Source organism: Malus domestica, chromosome 04, assembly GCF_042453785.1.
Source record: "Malus domestica chromosome 04, GDT2T_hap1".
Taxonomy (NCBI): domain Eukaryota; kingdom Viridiplantae; phylum Streptophyta; class Magnoliopsida; order Rosales; family Rosaceae; genus Malus; species Malus domestica.
The window spans coordinates 4149418-4170079 of record NC_091664.1 but is presented as its reverse complement, the minus strand read 5'-3'; the positions used below and the strand labels follow the sequence as shown (position 1 = coordinate 4170079).

Here is a 20662-nt window from a genome sequence, read left to right as displayed (position 1 = left end):
AACACTAAATAGTAAAGACCACGACCATCTCATCCACAAATGAAGGTTTTTTTGTCCATACCTATCATTATCCAAACACGATTTCAAGGGGGTGTGTGGACGTGGTCAGAGCTTCTCCCTTGGGGCTATTATAAACACTTGCCCCACCAAATTTACCAAACCGCCCTTTTCCTAACTTTTCCTTACAAAAAGAAATAACACATCTCCCACGTGTGAGAAATTTTTATAACACAGGTAAACCATCGCAATAGCGTTCTGTATTAATAGAAAATATGTACAAAAAATTTAATACATATAATTATATTATTAACAAAAAATGTCCATAGAAAAGAAATGTCGGCTCATTTTTAGTTACCATTTATGGAACTCGATTTTAACCTCACTTTACCTACTAAAATTCAAAAGTAGTTACTTTACTTTTTGAAACTCAAAATTCGCTCTACAATAACTTGTTTATTTTATTTTCATCTAAAACCAACAAATATGCTGATGTGGATTAAAAATACATTTTTCGAATAATTTTTTCTTTCTTTCAAGTTTTCCTTTCTACAACTCGATTTTGATCCATCAGGATCCTCTCCGGATCCTTTTGGTTAGGATCTTAGAAATCCGTGAATCGTGTCCGTTCATTGTACAGCGTGTGGTCAGTTTTTGTCAAGTACTGTTTATGTTTATTTTTAAATAAAAATATTTAAAATGATTTCTGACCGCACTATGTACGATGAATGGACATGATTTATGGATTCTTAGAATCCTCACAAAAAGGATACGGTGAAAATCCGGACTCGATTTTGATCACACTTTGTCCTTTGAAACTTAAAAATTGCCGCTTTACTCTTGAAAGTTAATACCCACTTCACTTTAGCTTGTTTATGTGTATTCCGTTAAATAACTCTTCTACTCCTCCTCCTCTCTAATTATTGTGCATACAATCATCCCTTATTCCTTCATCTCCATCCACCTCATCGTTAGTTCCATTGATTTCTTTATTTCTTATGTTCTTAATTGGAAAAATAGCATAAACAATCCATGGGTTTTTTTATTATTTTTTCATAATAATTCCTGGACACATCGTAGAGGTGTCAAACGGGCCATGACATATGAGGATCTGGATTTCGTTTATGGGAAAAGGGAGATGAGGAGAGACAGAGGATCATGAGGAGATGAAGGCGTGGCATCATCGAAGTCGGAAATAACATAACAAGAGAATGTGAAGCAAATATTGAGTTCCAACTAATAAATAAAGTCTACGACTTTTAAGTTTCGAGATGAAAAGAGATTAAAATCGAGTTTCAAAAAATATTGCTATAAACCTAAGCATAACAATTTTTTTATGAAATATACAGAATCAAATTAAAGTGGAACGAATATTGACTTTTAAAGAATAGAATATTTACTTTTGAGTTTTAAGAGTAAAAAAGAAATCAAAGTCGAGTTCAAAAAAACATAATTGAAAGAGTAATGCTATTCATATCATGATTTTATACTACATTTCTATACCAACTTAAGTGGCATCTGATGTGGACAGGCACATCATTTGAAAAATTTGCAAAACCCAAAGAAATGAAGGAAAAAGACTCATCGTATACTACAATAATTATTTAATTAATTCGTTTTTCTTAATTATTAGTTTATTAAATAATAAACTAAATTTAAAAATCTGATTAATTCAAATAATATGGCTGTATCTAAAATGATATGAAAATGTAGTATAAAAATATAGTATGAATAACATTAGAATGTATCCGTTGTATACAAGTCTTTCTCTTCCACATGCTTCTCTATCATTCACATGCAAACAAATCTCCACCCAACAACATGATGGACCCATACAACCCCACAGTTCCCTTTGGGCCCCACCCTCTCTCCTATTGTCCTATCCTACTTTTCGTGTCCAACCGTCCACCACGTGTCCACTTCTCATTTTTGTCGTCATCAACCCCTCTTAACCTCTCGCTACAGCTGTCCCGTCCAGGTCACACAACCACAGACATTGATGATGACATGTCATGTATATATGTATGTATGTATGTATGTATCATGTGTACACGTGACATGCATCCAGATATGGAAATTTCAAAAAAAAAAAAAGAAAAAAAAAAGACATTGATGATGACATGTCATGTATGTATGTATGTATGTATATATCATGTCTACACGTGACATGCATCCCGATATGGAAATTTCAAAAAAAACAAAAACAAAAAAAAAAGACGAAGGCAAATAATTGGTTGTTTCCGTCTGAGTACAGCTTTAAAAAGACGTCTCTCTGCGCCTCTCTCAAACACTCACGAGAAAAGAAAAGTCCTAGAGAGAGAAAGCTCGAGAAAGTTTGAGAGAGAAAGAGAGAGAAATGGAGGCCTTCGTTTGCGAAACAGAATCATGGGTTTCTTCAATCAATGAAATCCCAGATGAGCAAACCAATCAATTGATTCGAACATCGTCTTCATCTTCCGGATTCACCCAGGAAACCGACGAGGAAGAATGGCCGAAGTTGAACAGGTTGAAGAGCAAGAAGAAGAAGAAGAAGCAGGTTTTGCTTGAAGGGTATGTAGAGGCGGCGGACGACGATGATCTGTCGAGGACCAAGAGCTTGACGGACGAGGATCTCGACGAGCTTAAAGGGTGTTTGGATCTGGGATTTGGGTTCAGCTACGAAGAGATTCCCGAGCTCTGTAACACCTTGCCGGCTCTCGAGCTTTGTTACTCTATGAGCCAGAAGTTCATGGACGAGCACCAGAAGTCGCCGGAGAACTCTCCGGCCGCGGTGGATTCGGTTTCGACTCAAATTGCCAATTGGAAGATCTCTAGTCCTGGTGAGTGATCTGGCTGACCTATCGATAGCTTATTATGGCTGACCTATCCCTCCTCGGTCCTCCACCCCACCATTGTTGTAGCTTGTAACAAACAAAAAAACAAAAATTCTTTTGAATTTGCCCCCGATTAGTTCAATTGGTGCAACGTCAATACGCTATAAAGCTTCAAACTTCTGACCTCTTGGTAAAATTTTGCTTGTCCAGGTGACCATCCCGAGGATGTGAAAGAAAGGCTCAAATACTGGGCACAGGCCGTGGCGTGCACTGTCAAATTATGCAACTGAGAAAGATTTCGACTTAATGGATTAACCCTTTGAGGAAATTTAAAGAATTGATGGACAACTTCCTCGAGGTCAAACACCTATGTCATCGACCTTGATCTTGAGATTGTGCTTAATTGTTTTACTCTGTTATGGCTCCTATCAGGAATGAATGTTCCTGCTGTTCTAGAAGCTGTTGATGATGGATGTATATTGAGGAAGAGGAAGATGAAGAATCTTTCAGGTTTGAGATGAACCGAAAACCCGAGTCTTAACTGTTCGGAGGCTAAAACATTGTTTATGATCATTGTATTCAGAATGAGAATAATTCATGAAATGAATAAACTTGCCCTTAAATTTATTTCTAGTCGATGTTTCGGTGTCTATGAATTCCAACCTTAGTTGTCGGTTTTTATGCAGCGGTGAGTCTCCATTAGAGCTTCACCAATCACTTGCTCACCTCTTTCTTTGCTGAGGTAACTAACCTAACTGAGTCTTAACATTGTGCGTTTTTCTGGTTCTCACGGTTATGACCCTAATACGGAAGTTGCAGTTGTCTGATGCAAACAATGCTTAACTGTGCTGACTAACTCTTAAAGTGTGTTTCTGTCCTATGGATAGATTTATACCCTTTCGGCTGGAATTACAGACGCAGTTGGAGGGAGAGAGGATTGGATGCCTTTGTCCTGACTGACCATGAAATTTCATTCGTAAACTCGCAACTTTGTTTCTCTGATTTGTTTTCATGACAATAGTTTCTCGTGATTGTACGAAGAACTGGATTTTCGTATTGATGTCTAACGTTATCGATACATTCTTGCTGTTCTAATTGAGTTATAATTGTTGCAACAGAGCAGTGAAACGATGATTTTCATTTCGGAAACTTCAGTAGGCTGTTATTTTCGGTAGCGAATTATAAACACAGACTTCATAATTCAGATTAGATTTGTAAGTACAGGTAACACAATGCATGTTAGATTTGTAAAACTTGAAGTGTTTGGGATTACATTACGTATGGAATAGGACCGTATGCCGCCGTAGACGTGTTCGATGGTTTAGATGCATATTTGACTGGGCAACCTTGTGTTTGAAGAGTTTAGGATGTGATTTTGCAGCCTGTTTTAACTTGTTCCTGAGCAATGACCTGTTTGGTTGAGTTGGAGTTTTGGAATCTTTTTAACTTGTTCTGTAGGATTATCTTTTCATTATTCTGTGGAATATAATTCTAGTTCTGGTGTTTGGAACGGCTGGCACTGAATGTTGTTTGAACTTAAAATATGAAGCAAGGATTGGATTACTTTTCATTTTTTCATATTACAAACGATATTCTACACTAATTTATACTACCGGAAATAGACTCTACATGATAGGGAGATTCGAATTTGAACCATGAACGCAGGGGTTTGAAAAGGTCGATCTTAACCATGGAAAATTCACCACTTGGGGAAATTTTTTTATCGGTACAAGTCAAATTTTATTATATATTGGCCTTGTTCTATTATTATTATTTTGACTTGGGACATAACTGCAACGGGTGAATTTCTTTGTTAGTTAGGCTGTCTCCAACCCACAACAATAGCCTTTTCTTACTAAGTGGGGTTGGTTATATGAATCCTAGAATGTTATTGCGCTCGGTTTTGTGTCACGTCTTCCGTTAGATCCAAGTACTCTTAAGTTTTTTCTTAAGAGTTTCTTCCAAAGTTTTCTTAGGTTTTCCTCTATCTCTTCGACCATGAACTTCTATTCCGTAATCGCATCTTCTATCCGAAGTGTCAGCAGACCTTCGTTTCATATGTCCAAACCATCTTAATTGATTTTCTCTTATTTTCCCTTTAATTTCGGTTACTTCTACTTTACTTTGGATATCCTCATTCCTAATCGTATCCTTTCTCGTGTGCCCATACATCCAACGAAGCATTCTCATCTCTGCTACATCCATTTTATGTACGTGTTAATGCTTCACTGCCCAACATTTGTCGGCTTTATAGCCGTCCTATAAAATTTTCTTTTGAACTTTAATGGCATACTACGATCACACAACACGTCAGATGCGCTCTTCCATTTTATCCATCCATCTTGTATTCTATGGTTGAGGTCATACTCATATATCATCTCCAAATGAAGGAACTAAACATAGCCCTCCTAATAATTTATTAGTTTTAAGTTTATAATTTAAATTTAGGGTTTAGGCTATACTCATATATCATCTCCAATTGAAGGAATTAAACATATCCCTCCTAATAATTTATTGGTTTTAAGTTTATAATTTAAATTTATTGGTTAATTTAGTTAAACTACTGTTGGGTAATCTAGCCATTGAATTTGAATTTGAATTAATTATTGCTACTGAGGAGCTAGATCTCAAAAAAATGACATGGGGGTTTACATTTAACTAGCTTGATGCTTCTTGGCCAAATAATAGCATGATTGGCTATAGAATTATAGTCCAGCTATTGATTGGAAATGAATTTTTGGGCAAACCAATTCAATATTTGGCTTTTGACCCTTTAGTTGTTTCTATTGGAGATGGCCTTAAAACTTTACTGTTGAGAAGAATACCATCAGACCGTAGTACTGAATGACATCCAATGATGATTTAAGAAGCAAGTACAGCCAAAATTAGATCAACTATGACTTATCGTAAGTTGCTTGGAAAGAGATGTAAAGGGAGGGAGGCCTATTTATTCTTTTAAAAAATGCTTTTTTTCGACAAGCTCATATGGTGACAGATGATCCTATTAATTTAAAATTTATTTTCGGTGACGCAATGGATTAACAAGAAACTTCCAACTTCTTTTTTTTGGGTCAAACATATAGCTTTCACTAATTAAAAAACTAATACAAGAAATAGCAAGCCAAATGCAATCCAAATACAACCACAGTTCAAAAGTAAATACAATTGAAAAGCCTAAAAAAACAAAAACCTTAAATCTAGAAGAATGCAGACTCCACCATGCCAGCTGCGCTGCCATCGCCTATCCGTCACCACCATAAAGAAAAAGAACCCACAAACTGCCATCGCCTATCCGTCACCACCATAAAGAAAAAGAACCCACAAACATACTGGATGAACAGAAAATGGAAGTGAGCGAGCCACCCACGCAAAAAAATGCTCCCATAATCCTACCAAATAGTGCTAAAAGCACATAAACAAAGAGACGTGATAAGCTGAGTAGCAGAAGTCAGCAGTAGAGAATTGATGACGAGGAAAAACATCAAGGGTAAAAAGGGACATAACCCAAATCCAAAACAAGCGCCGGGATGTTGAGACAAAACTCCAGGAAGCTAGAAATTAAAGGCCCAAACAAAAGGGCATGCAGAAGCCAAAAAACAAAAGGGGAAATAGGGAAGCAAAGAAATAGAGGAAATAGGGGTTGGAAGGAAAAACAGGAAGCTATCACAGGGGAAGATGGTAGGAAAGGAAGGATGCCAACATGGATGAGGGTTAGGAGTCTTGAAAGGGTGGAAGGCAGGCTAGCCGTCAACCCTAAGCCAGAACCAAGGGCCGACGGCCAGGAGGCTAGCTTGCAGAATTCAGGTTTTTGGAAGAGAGAAGGGCACATGGCTTTAGAGAGAAAAATGGGTATAAATAAAGTTCTAAGGCCATCTCCGATGGAAACGACTAAAGGTTCAAAAGCCAAATATTAAATTGGTTTGCCCAAAAATTCATCTCCAATCAATAGCTGGCTATAATTCTATAGAGCCAATCATGCTATTATTTGGCCAAGAAGCATCAGGCTGGTTAAATGTAAATCCCCTCTTAGTCTTTTTTTTTTTTTGAGATCTAGCTCCTCAGTATCAATAATTAATTCAAATTCAATGACTAGATTACCCAACAGTAGTTTAACTAAATTAACCAATAAATTTAAATTATAAACTTAAAACTAATAAATTATTAGAAGGGCTATGTTTATTCCTTCGGTTGGAGATGATATATGTGTGACAACCTGTCCCAAATTTTATTATTTTATAAATTATAGAAGCGTGAATTTACGAAAATGCCCTTTGAGGTACATGCTTTGTTCGAGGTTAATTGCTATGTCGTGCCACCTAAGATTGGTTTTCTTGGAATATCCTCGTATTACTCGTCGCTACGGACGCGTGGGCACGGACGGTTCGTGATTTGGAGCTATATCGAATAAGTTATTAACGTTTGAAGTTTAGGCATTTTAGGAATTATTATTTTAGTAAAATCTGGAATTTCTTTTATGAAAGTGGACGGCCCAGATTTAATGAAGAAATAAATGGATGGCTGGGATGAGAAGAAAGGAGGTTACGTGTGTGTGTGCGTGGTTGGTGGAAGAAAGAAAGGAAGAAGAAGAGATTGGGCAGAACTGCCCAACTAGAGACGAGGAAGAGCTCCGAGAGAGAAGGGCCGAATTGGGAGAAGAGAGAGAGTGAGACTGACCAATCGGAATAGGGAAAGGAGGAAATGAGAGAGGGTGAGAAGCGGAGGAAAATAGGAGAAACAGGTTGGGAAAACCTGTGACCTGTTTCAACCCGGCGGTGTCCACACCCAATTTCAACGAATTTCCGTCCAATTTTTCGGCGTTTTACAACCTTCCACCTCTACCAATCAACTACTTAGCCTTTCCTCTACCTATTACATCCCAAAATTTGGAAAGTTTAGAGTTAGAAACTGAGAAAAACGCACCGGTGGTGCGGTGGATGGGTGTTCGAAATTCTTCCATTTTTGAAGAAATTTCTTTCAATTGCCACCACCCATAGTTTCATCTTGAGGCCTAGAACAAAGCCCAAGCAATGGTTGGGACGACGGAGTTGTTTTGGAAGCGGATTGAAAACACCCAAAATCAAGGGTTTCGTACGGTTTTGGTGAAATTGGAGCCCTTCTAGGCCATATTGGCCTTAGCCAAAGGTATGAAAGTTGTTCCTCTCTTTGAGATCTTCAATTCTGCAATTTTTGAGATTTTTTAAAAATAGTTGAATTTTTCGGTAAGCCAGGACGGTCGACCGCCACCAGCGGCGGCGGGTGCGGCGGCGATTGGCCTGAGGGCCGCCAATGCTATTTTTAGACTATATGTGATGTCTTGAATTCAGTTTTGAGAAGTGAATGACATAGATTGATCGTTAGAGCCAAAATTCTCTAAGATACGTTAATAGGCCATTACATGAATCGATGATCCGACCGTTGGATCGTCATCAAACTTTGATATATTATTATTCATAATATTTGAGGAATATAGGAACTTACAGATTGGGAATCCGACATATGGATCTCCTTGAATTGGATTTGTAAGTTCGTAAAATAAAATACTAACCGCCACTTGGTTTTGGCAATTGGCGGAGATCCGACCGTTGGATCGTTCTGAAACTTTAGTATGTTATTTTAGAAGTATAATGTGTATCCTTAGAAGTTACGGATCAGAGATCTGATTTGTGGATCTTTTGGACCGAATTGCATAGACTTATATGCGATGTAAGTTATGTATTATATCAACGAGAATTCTGAGATATGGTTTGATAATTGGTCGTAGGCGCCGATAGTTTATGACGCCTCGATGTTCATGCTAGGAGGTTGTAGCACGTACTCCAGGTGAGTGGATCTTTCCTTGCTCATCTTATGTTTCATGATTGATAATTCTATAGATGCTTTTAAATAAAACTAAGAAACTTATGCCATGACATATATATATATATATATATATATATATATATTTGTAAGTTATAAAATACTATGAGATGGTTGAGTTAGATTTCATCGTGATCTATCCATATGCGTATTACTATAAATGATTAATGTGAACTACGAATGGTTTGATCCATGTTTAGGGTACGTACGTTAGATGCAGCCATATAAGAAATGAGATTAAATAATCGAGACCATATCCTTGTTTAAGGAATAGAGCAATGTGTGTGAGCTTTTGGTTTTCAGTATATATTTATATACTTGATATTTTTCCAAAAATATGTTTAAACGAGATTATGCCTTGAATGCCATGCATATAAGTTTATAATTCGTATATGAATTGGTATATGATGCATTATATATATATATATAAAATTGTGTTACTGTGAGTGCTCTGAAGTGCAAAGGTGAATGTAGGACATTCAGGTAAGTTCAGGTACGTTTACGTAAATTCAAGTAAGTATACGGTGTTAGCCAAGATTGATGAGATACCAATATGTCGTATAGGTCACTAAAGGTGACTCCGACTATTATATGCTAGCCATAACTAATGAGATATGTGATGAGATATCAATATGTCGTATAGGTCACTAGAGGTGACTCCGACTATTACATGCTAGCCATAACCAATGAGATATGTGATGAGATATCAATATGTCGTATAGGTCACTAGAGGTGACTCCGACTATTATATGCTAGCCATAACCGATGACCTAGAGGTGACTCCGACTATTACATGCTAGCCATAACTGATGGGATATGTGATGAGATATCAATATATCGTATAGGTCACTAAAGGTGACTCCGACTATTATATGCTAGCCATAACTGATAAGACTATTATATGCTAGCCATAACCGATGAGATATGAGATGAGATATCAATATGTCGTATAGGTCACTAGAGGTGACTCCGACTATTACATGTTAGCCATAACTGATGGGATATGTGATGACATATATGTTAGCCATAACCGATGAGATATGTGATGAGATATCAATATGTCGTATAGGTCACTAGAGGTGACTTCGACTATTACATGCTAGCCATAACTGATGAGATATGTGATGAGATATCTATATGTCGTATAGGTCACTAGAGGTGACTCCGACTATTATATGCTAGCCATAACTGATGAGATATGTGATGAGATATCAATATGTCGTATAGGTCACTAGAGGCGACTCTGACTATTACATGGTAGCCATAACTGATGCGATATGTGATGAGATATATGCTAGCCATAACCAATGAGATATATGATGAGATATCAATATGTCGTATAGGCCACTAGAGGTGACTCCGACTATTACATGCTAGTCATAACTGATGAGATATGTGATGAGATATCAATATGTCGTATAGGTCACTAGAGGTGACTTCGACTATTACATGCTAGCCATAAGTGATGAGATATGTGATGAGATATGAATATGTCGTATAGGTCACTAGAGGTGACTCCGACTTATATGCTAGCCATGATTGATGAGATATGAATATGTCGTATAGGTCACTAAAGGTGACTCCGACTTATATGCTAGCCATAATTGATGAGATATGTAATGAGATATGAATATGTCGTATAGGTCACTAGAGGTGACTCCGACTTGCGTACTATTATGAGATATTAATCGCATGATTATTTGATATTATTGTTGAGATGCTGTGTTGTGGTACATTATGATTTCCTTGGAAATTATACATGTGTTGTAACAAGGGATTACATGTGTTATATGTTTTCTATTAGTAATTTACTTATATGGTCACTCACACTTGTCTTGTCTTCACCCTCCAGGTATTATTAGCTGAGTTTTATTCTCACCAAAGACTCGCGGCGATTCTTAGTATCAGAATCTATTTCGAGGGTACGATTCTTATATCATTTTTCTATACTTGCTTATACTCTAACATCACGTGTGAAGTGGGTTCATTCCCGCTCCCCAGTGCACTCTGGTATTTAGGCACTCTTAGGTTTAAATTTATTCACAATTTTCCACACCATCACACTTTTTGACTTCGTCACCTTCCAGGTGTCGGCCATCACAACTTGATTCAGAGTTCTAGTGGACATTCCGGGTTGGGGTGTGTCAATATGAGTATAGCCTAAACCCTAAATTTAAATTATAAACTTAAAACTAATAAATTATTAGGAGGGCTATGTTTAGTTCATTCAGTTGGAGATGATATATGAGTATGACCTCAAGCATAGAATACAAGCTAGATGGATGAAATTGAAGAGTGCATTTGGTGTGTTATGTGATCGTCGTATGCTACTAAAGCTCAAGGAAAATTTTTATAGGACGGCAATAAAGCCGACAATGCTTTATGACATAGAATGTTGGGCAGTGAAACATTAACACGTATATAAAATGGATGTAGCGAAGATGATAATGCTTTGTTGGATGTGTGGGCACATGAGAAAGGATAAGATTATGAATAAGGATATCCAAGGTAAATTAGAAGTAGTCGAAATTAAAGGAAAGATGAGAGAAAATCAGTTACAGTGGTTTGGACATGTGAAACGAAGGCCTACTGACGCTTCGGTTAGAAGATGAGATTACGGGACAAAGGTTCAGGGCCGAAGGGATAGAATAAGACCTAGGAAAACTTTGGAAGAAACTCTAAGAAAATACTTAAGAGTACTTGGATCTAACGAAAGACGTGACACAAAACCGAACGCAATAACATTCTAGGATTCATATAGCCAACCCCACTTAGTGGGAAAAAGGCTATTGTTGTTGGTTGGAGATTTGACCCAAAAAACAAAAGAAGTTGGAAGTTTCTTTTTAATCCATTGCATCACCGAAAATAAATTTTAAATTAATAGAATCATCTGTCACCATATGAGCCTGTCGAAATAAAGCATTTTTTTAAAGAATAAATAGGCCTCCCTCCCTTTACATCTCTCTCCAAGCAACTTACGGCAAGTCATAGTTGATCTAATTTTGGCTTTACTTGCTTCTTAAATTATTGGATGTCATTCAGTACTACGGTCTGATGGTATTCTTCTCAATAGTAAAGAGGTAAATAAAATATAAAAAAAGTTTCATTCTTCCTCATGGTCCATATCTAACTTTGGTAAAGTCAGTTCATCGAAATAGAAAATTTATGAAGAATTCAGTTGGAATAAATTTCCTACCATTTGTATTCCTTTTACTTTTTTTACTTTCAAAATATGAACACGAAAATAATTGAAATATTTCTTTGATTGAAAGAGTATTCTTCATATATATTTATTATTCATAGAATACATCACTCAACTAAAATCCAAGAGAAGATCAAAATGAAGATATTTTTCATTTCTATTATTCTTCTTCACTTGAAAATGAGAGATCTTAAGTTCGAATCTCGTAGATGACGAATTCGATACCAAATTAGGTTGCTCATTGTGTGGCTTTGTCAAATTTTTTTTCTCCTTAATGTAAAAATATCAATGTACTCAACAAAAAAAAAAATCATTGGATAGTCGATCTACGACTCTTCTTCGCCAAAGGATTTACCCTTTTATTCAAAATAAAATAAAAATATACGCATATAAGAAATATAGGTGCATTTCCATATTTGGTGATTGAGTCATTGTTGTGAACGTTACGTAAAATGTGTTAAAATATGTTTTGGCACGTCACGTTTGTGCTGCGTGCCTTCTACACCAAAATTCTGTTCATTCACGTTACTTATCACATTGACTTGTCACTTGGTGCATTCGATGCACCCTATAATTTTTGTTTTTTTCGCAAAGATTTTGAGGGGAAACTGTAGTGGTTCTTAACAATCGAAAAGCCTAACTGACCTTGCTTATACTTGGTACACCATCTTCGCACCGGGTTCCATATGAACCTGGGGAAGAGCTGGTAAGCAAGTTTTGTAAAAAGTTCTTCCAGTATGAGGAAAGGATTACGACAACTTAGCTCAACAATACATATCAAAAGCACGGGGAAGATCTGGTGACTTTTGTCAAACGTTTCCGAGACCTCGCCCTTGACTACTATGACTAGAAGGATGAGGAAGCGCTTGTGGAAATCTATATCAATAACATTATCGCTGACTACATGGTGTACTTGGAGAACATCGGTATTAACCAGTTTTCGAGGCTCCTAGAAGTAGTAAGGAAGACCAGCTTGTTAGTCAATTTTTTTTTAAAATAATTTAACGGGTACAAACTTATTCTAGTTTTTATCTTATTTTAAATATTTTGAATTGAAAATTAATTTGGAGTTTAATAAGGGTGTGAGTATTAAAACCCTAAATCAATTACTAATTTTCGTTTTAAAAATTATGTAACTAACATGTAAATTCATCGCAAGTGGCCCTTTACCACAGTGATAGAAAGGAGTTGAGCCTTTGCATGATGGCGTGGGTTCGAACTCCGTTGGTGACTAATCTAACAAGATCTATCATTTAACAAAAAAAATGTAAATTAAAAAAAAACATGTAAATTCATCAATGCTAGGGACTTTGATTAAAATCTAAAAGCTAATAAGGTCTTAGTCAATGAACATTAATAAGTAGGGACCGAATACTAAGTTTTCCTTAAAAATATAGGGGTTTTATCACAAATGGTCATTGAGATTGATCAATCTCATCATTTTGGTCCCGCAATCTCAAAATCAATCAATGTCGTCCCTGACATTCACTACCGCACATCAGTTTGGTCATTCCGTTAAGATTCCGTCAACTATTCTATTAGTTTGTATGTGAGATCTACAAATCCAATGAAATGGTGACACGTGGATTACATAAAATAAGGATTTTTATCGCAAATGGTCTCTGACATTAATTTAACTCCTCATTATGGTCCCTGAGTTTCAAAAATCGATAAATTTGGTCCCTGACTTTCAATACCGCACATCAATTTAATCCTTCCATTAAAGTTTTGTCAATATTTTTTGTCCTACTAATCCAATCATATGGCACCACGTGGATTAACTATAAGATCTATCATTTAACAAAAAAATGTAAATTAAAAAAAAAACATGTAAATTCATCAATGCTAGGGACTTTGATTAAAATCTAAAAGCTAATAAGGTCTTAGTCAATGAACATTAATAAGTAGGGACCGAATACTAAGTTTTCCTTAAAAATATAGGGTTTTTATCACAAATGGTCATTGAGATTGATCAATCTCATCATTTTGGTCCCGCACTCTCAAAATCAATCAATGTCGTCCCTGACATTCACTACCGCACATCAGTTTGGTCATTCCGTTAAGATTCCGTCAACTATTCTATTAGTTTGTATGTGGGATCTACAAATCCAATGAAATGGTGACACGTGAATTACATAAAATAAGGATTTTTATCGCAAATGGTCTCTGACATTAATTTAACTCCTCATTATGGTCCCTGAGTTTCAAAAATCGATAAATTTGGTCCCTGACTTTCAATACCGCACATCAATTTAATCATTCCATTAAAGTTTTGTCAATATTTTTTGTCCCACTAATCCAATCATATGGCACCACGTGGATTAACTATAAGATCTATCATTTAACAAAAAAAATGTAAATTAAAAAAAAAACATGTAAATTCATCAATGCTAGGGACTTTGATTAAAATCTAAAAGCTAATAAGGTCTTAGTCAATGAACATTAATAAGTAGGGACCGAATACTAAGTTTTCCTTAAAAATATAGGGTTTTTATCACAAATGGTCATTGAGATTGATCAATCTCATCATTTTGGTCCCGCACTCTCAAAATCAATCAATGTCGTCCCTGACATTCACTACCGCACATCAGTTTGGTCATTCCGTTAAGATTCCGTCAACTATTCTATTAGTTTGTATGTGGGATCTACAAATCCAATGAAATGGTGACACGTGGATTACATAAAATAAGGATTTTTATCGCAAATGGTCTCTGACATTAATTTAACTCCTCATTATGGTCCCTGAGTTTCAAAAATCGATAAATTTGGTCCCTGACTTTCAATACCGCACATCAATTTAATCCTTCCATTAAAGTTTTGTCAATATTTTTTGTCCCACTAATCCAATCATATGGCACCACGTGGATTAACTATAAGATTTTTTTTTAAGATTTAAAACTAAAAGTATAATAAGAAAGTAAAAACCAAAACTAAAAGAAAAAAAAAAGTCATTGTCGTCTCCATCAGGGTATGCTCAAAAGGAAAATGAAGGCACCATGACACCACTAAAGTACTTGGCCTCCTGAACTCACTCTTCATTTTCTCTAGTTGGTTATAATCCTAAATCCTAACAAATTTGAATTGAATTTGGATTTGATTTTATTGAATTTAGATTGATTTTTTTTTCCAATTGGGGTTGTGGGATGCGAGAAAAATGTCAGTGCGGAATACTGTTCTTTTGGTTCACTCTTAAAAAAATAGTTTTTTATAGTTAATCCACGTTGAGCCATAATTGGATTAGTGGGACCACATTAATGGAGGGAATAAATTGATGTGCAGTAGTGGAAGTCAGGGACCAAATGTATCAATTTTTGAAACTCAGGGACCATTTGCGATAAAAACCCTTATTTTGTGTAATTTATGTGCCACCATTTGATTGGATTTGTGAGTCCCACATACAAACTAATAGAGTAGTTGACAGAATTTTAACGGAATGATCAAATTGATGTGAGGTAGTGAATGTCAGGAATGGCATTGATTGATTTTGAAAGTGAGGAATCAAAATGATGAGTTTGGTCAATCTCAGGGACATTTTGAAAGTGAGGGATCAAAATGATGAGTTTGGTCAATCTCAAGGACCATTTATGACAAAATCCAAAAATATATTAAAGATGTCTAAACCCTAAACATGCCATACAACTCTCCAAGACGCATTGAAGGTGCCTTGGCAAACAAATGAATCTAAGATTCTCACTCTCGGGTCTTGACTTAGTCATGGAAGAGGTGAGAGACCGTGTGTGTCTGTCCTTACTGGAATTGGAGGAACGAAGGGAAGTGAAAAAGAAAAAGAAATGAAGCATCTCTTTTCGAATTGCAGGAATGGAAAAGGTCATCTCTGCATGCTGTTTATTTAGCTAGTCCTGAAATGTAGCATGAACGATAAGTTATACAGTTCTTTTCCTAATTAAAGCTAGTCATCCTACCACATAACACAAACTATTCAAGTTCTTAACTCTGTTGATGTCTAAAAAGAGATAAAGATTATCATGACTGGCAAACCATTCACAACAACAGTTCAATCTCACTCTACAAATCTGCAAATATTTACACACGCGCATTGAGTTTTATAAGCTTGGTACCGTCCAATCATTTTCTCAGATAAGATTGTTAGCTTATTAGACGGTCAATCCAATTATTGACACTAACACGATTAGGGTCAAAATTCAAACCCGTTTAGTACCTTCATATCAACTTTTGGTTATAATTATAATAAATTTAAAAGCATGGCTAAATATGAGGTTTGTTGCAGTCTTAATTTTGTTAGGAATGTGTAATATTTTAGGGAACTTTAACGAAAAGCACCTAGTACTGTTCACTTTAACGAAAAACTACATTTTTACACTAAAAAGTCAATCCTGGTACTATTCACTTTACCCTTTATTTTGTCCTTATCATTAAAACTCAAAGTTTTCAAGCCCTTTTCATTAGTTTTCCTAATATTTTAACTTCGGCCGTAGATTATTAGATTGCACTGATGTCACTTCGGAAAATTTCTGGTTTCTATTTCACACCTTTATTAAAAAGATGGGTCAAATTCCCGAAATGGTCAATGGCACAAAGTTGTCCCCAAAAAAATCCAAACGATATAAAATTGTTTCAAATTCAATGTGGAATTTTCGAATGGTATAAAACCACGAAAAATTTTCAGTGGCACAAAGCCATCTCAAAAGAGTCCAAACGATATAAAATCATTCCAAATTCAATTCCGTATTTTCAAATGGCATAAAACCACGAAAAATTTCCAATGGCACGAAGACGTTCCAAATCTCAAAAATACAAAATCATTCAAATTCCAAAATGGCGCAAAGCCGATTCGAAAATCCAAAATGGCGCAAAGCCATTTCAAATTCCAAATGGTAAAAAACCAATCAAATTGTGTGAACTACGCCGGTTTGATCTCGCCAAACGTACGGAGGCAGTCTAGTACTATATTCTAGACACAACTGCAAATTCCCAAATGCAAATACATTTCTTTAGTTGGTCATTACCTCAATAAAATCCAAATCATTCTAGAACTACGCTAGTTTGATTCCACCAAGGATATGTAGGCAATCTAGAGACTCAATCTAGATGCAGTCGCACAAAACCAAAAACAAAATGCAAATCGAATCTCTAGTTCATTCAACCAAATTCATTCAAATAAACCGAACACCAAATCCTTTTTAGTGAGTCATTCACTCACTAAAAAATCCCCAAACCAAATCAAAAGAACTATGAGTGACTTGATTCTAAAAGAGTACGTGGGCAATATAGGGCTCGACCTAAGTGTAGTCGCAAAATCAAACAAACATACTAATCCCCAAAATTCATATTTTTCATATTAGAATCAAATGGTATTCCTTTTCCAAAAGAAGGGTTGTAATTAACAGACGCAGTGAGTGGTGAAATTGTGTCGAGTGAATTATTTGTCATTTGCAATTTTTGCTCAACAATGCTCTCGTCGTTGGTTGACACTATTATGTGGAAAAGACCCCTTATGAAATATTAGAGATGTAACTGGTACTATGTCTATGTCTTTAACCTATCGGTTGAGGGGTGTTTTTTTATCATGTATGTGGTGCTGGAAGCGTCGTTATCTTTATATGTTTTAGCCATCAGGCGTATTCCCATTACCATTGAAACTGTGGTTAGCATTTTCAGATTTTGGAGTATTATTAATGTCGAGTGTTGCATGTTAGGGCTAAGTAGCACCTTCGCTTTGTTTGTAATGAAAAGGAAAGAGACGGTCTTCGGAAATTTTATCCATTTCATGGGGCGGACTTCCTTGATTGCCACATTCTTCAACCATGAAGCAGCTGGTGGTAAGAATGGCGTTGTGAGAAGTCGGGCAGTACATAACATGGAAGGTCACCAGATGGTTATATCGCTCTGCCTGAACCGTTAGCTTCACCGTTCCAGAGACCGGACAGGGGTCCCGTTGAAAGTGTGGAGGGGTTTTTTTTCTTTCCTTGTTGATATTGTCGATGACTTCCATCTTCTCGGCTGTGTCTCTGAAGAGGACATTGACTACTCATCCGTAATCCACCAAATATCGACTAACCATAGCGTTAGAGATGTACCTTGACGACAAGAGCGTCATTGTATGGAGAGTAAACATTTTCTAAGCCTCAGTTGAACATCAGGATGTTAGAATCGTTGGGCAATTGTTTATTGATCGAAACCACCATTCGAGGCTTCTAACATGCTTCATTCATTTCCTTTTGAGTCTTTCCCAGTTACTCATGTTCTCTATATATTCAATTGATTCTTTTCCAGAGCACTAGATTGGGCGAAGGTCCCGGCTCTTTCAAGACTTTTTTGCGTTGTGTTTTCGGAGTAGGCCGTTGGGGCAGTGCGGATGGGCTCAGATCAAAGGTTCCCATTGGGATCTGAGCAGGTGTTGCCTGGGCCATTATCTCCTTAAAACAGGAGACGACATCTTTAAGGGCTTTTACTCTTATGTCGAGGTCAGCGAGTCTCGCCCGTTCTTAGGGATGGCAACGGTTCGGTTTGAGGACGGAAATGTTATATTCACCCTCATAACTACGAAAATTAATTATATCCATAACCACAAAATAACCGTGGGGGATTATCCATAACTATACTCACTGGATAACAGATTTTCTATGGGTTAACGGTTATATCTATCTTCATCAAAAACAAAAAATTATATTCATCAAATTGACGCACAAGATTTAGTAGATTTCGTCATTAAATAGCCACGTCTAATAATAAAAAAACATAACAATAAATGAATTTTGTAGAGTATAAAAATAAGAGTATTGAATAAAACATCGATGATGTGATCTATTGATATCTCCCATAAGTATTATGTTTGGTGAATAATGAATATCGTATAAGGTTTGATGCATAAGGAATATAGTATAGGATTCATTGAATACTGTTATATTTTTTGAGCGAAATACTATTATATTATATACTAAATATATTATGCGGTGAATAATGAATATGGTAATAATGGTATAGCTTCACTCAAATAATATATATATATATATTGCATAATACTATTATATTATATATTATCGATTCGGATTCGGAGACGGATCAGGGATCCCTATAACCATATCCAAAACCATAACCGATTAAAGTTCACGGTTTTTTTCTTTCTCATATCCATAATATAACAAAATTTTCATACCCGCATCTGCTCCATTCGGGCGGTTATCTACAATTATCGGGTTTAACATTTTGAATTGTCATCCTTACTTGTTCCATAGCTAGAGAAATTCTTCAAAGATTCTTTATTGACACATATATCTGCAACATACTCCCCCATATACGATCCATTGTAGAAATATGCTCGTGCTCGAGGGCGGCATCATGCCAGGTGGTGGCACAGTCGCAGCCATAGGGGTATAGTCTTTGGTCGAGAGGAATATGAGATCACTCTAAATGAAAACACCTATTGTTGGAATCAAATCATGCGCCGCTGCAGGTGGTGAAGATGCACAAATCCGAATAACTTGTAAAAGAGTAAACAATTGTGAGCAAGCCAAAGACTTGTGGGGAGGTGTGCTGGTCAAGGGCTCTCCAACAGTCAAATTAGTAAGCAATAATAAAACTCAAGCAGTGGGCAAGAAAGTAAGAGTGTGATGATTGTTTTACTAGAGATGAACCCTAGAAGGGTGCATTTATATTGGTTGGGAGAGAGAACTTTTTAGGATAGAATCCTATATTAAACTGGAAAAATCCCAAATGATATCTAGGAGTAAATATTTCATCCTCTTAAGAATGTGATTACTTGCGGCGTACACCAATTACTAGATTGTAGGAACTCCAAATAATATAGGAAATCTGGCTGATTTCATGTTGGATCAGGTTCCCGTATCTTGCGGATCAAGCATGGTCAATCTGAGCATAGTCGTTCAAACTTTGGTCACTGCTCCGGAATAGGACGATGTTGGCACCACTGCTCCGTTCATAGCTGTTGAGTCCATGACTAGACGTCTAAGGTACTTGTATTCCAATCCGCCTTACTTCGGCCCTAGAAAATCATGGTCCCACAATATCCATAGCATAGTATTGTCTTGCCCAAGGACGGGCTTCACGTGTATCTTCACATGCATCGTTAAGTTCGCATTGGATCAAGTGTAGGTGTTAGCCTGTTCTAGATTGCACTAGACAACAAGCATTCATATGTGAGCATTTTGCACCAACTTCATGTGTATGTAGTATTAGAACGTAAACCTTATACACCTAGCATGTTTCATGTCATAATATCTTTACATGAGCTTGTGTGTCTGCATTGTTTGATGAGCATTCCCTATTTGTTTAATTGATGATGTGATTTACAAGCTTTTCACTAATGCCAAGGGACTATTCTCTTATTTCTTACGGTTTGACAATGAAGTACTGTGGGATTTGTGATATCCACCTGTTGGATCCTTCTTGTTGGTTTGGAATAATTGTTTCTACTTCATTGCTTGGTTTTTCATACTATATGTAACATGAATTTGGCACATACGGGGTTTTATAGCGATTTGTTTAATATTTGCCCTCACATCCTAGGTTTCATGTTTAAATTATTCTCCCTGTAATTTAATAAAGATTATCATATCGTTTGTATAACAAAAATAAAAAAATAAACTTAGGCATGATGTGCCTTATATACAAGTGGGTCGTACTATTAGAACCCTATGTTGAACACTCGCGAAGAACACGTAAATGTATGTTTGCTTTTGTACTCAATAGCTGGGAGAATATCTGTTATTCATTCAAAGAGTAACAATGGCATTAAATAGCTTTACAAAGAAAACTGAACGCTGAAAATATGCAGCCCACGTTTTACAATCCT

The 20662-nt window shown here is 36.3% G+C and overlaps 1 protein-coding gene across 3 annotated transcripts; it reads left to right on the top strand.

Annotated features, from left to right (window-relative positions):
• The first annotated feature begins 2202 nt into the window (after positions 1-2202).
• On the top strand, positions 2203-3959 carry LOC103435452 (uncharacterized). Of its 3 annotated transcripts, XR_529424.4 has the most exons (4): positions 2210-2816; positions 3021-3320; positions 3497-3552; positions 3698-3959. XR_529424.4 is itself a non-coding variant. In XM_008373851.4 (2 exons), the coding sequence occupies exons 1-2, from the start codon at positions 2354-2356 to the stop codon at positions 3098-3100; spliced, it is 543 nt and encodes a 180-aa protein (XP_008372073.2). In that variant the 5' UTR covers positions 2275-2353; the 3' UTR covers positions 3101-3437. The 3 variants fall into 3 exon arrangements, 1 of the variants encoding a protein (XP_008372073.2); XR_529423.4 differs by having other exon boundaries at positions 2203-2816; positions 3497-3959; XM_008373851.4 differs by lacking the exons at positions 3497-3552; positions 3698-3959 and having other exon boundaries at positions 2275-2816; positions 3021-3437.
• Positions 3960-20662: the final 16703 nt, after the last annotated feature.

Bases quoted from the DNA above. Each gene is read 5' to 3' on its own strand.
- LOC103435452 (XM_008373851.4), top strand. From the start codon at position 2,354: ATGGAGGCCTTCGTTTGCGAAACAGAATCATGGGTTTCTTCAATCAAT. The intron at 2,817-3,020 runs GTGAGTGATCTG...TTGCTTGTCCAG, and splicing joins TTGGAAGATCTCTAGTCCTG to GTGACCATCCCGAGGATGTG.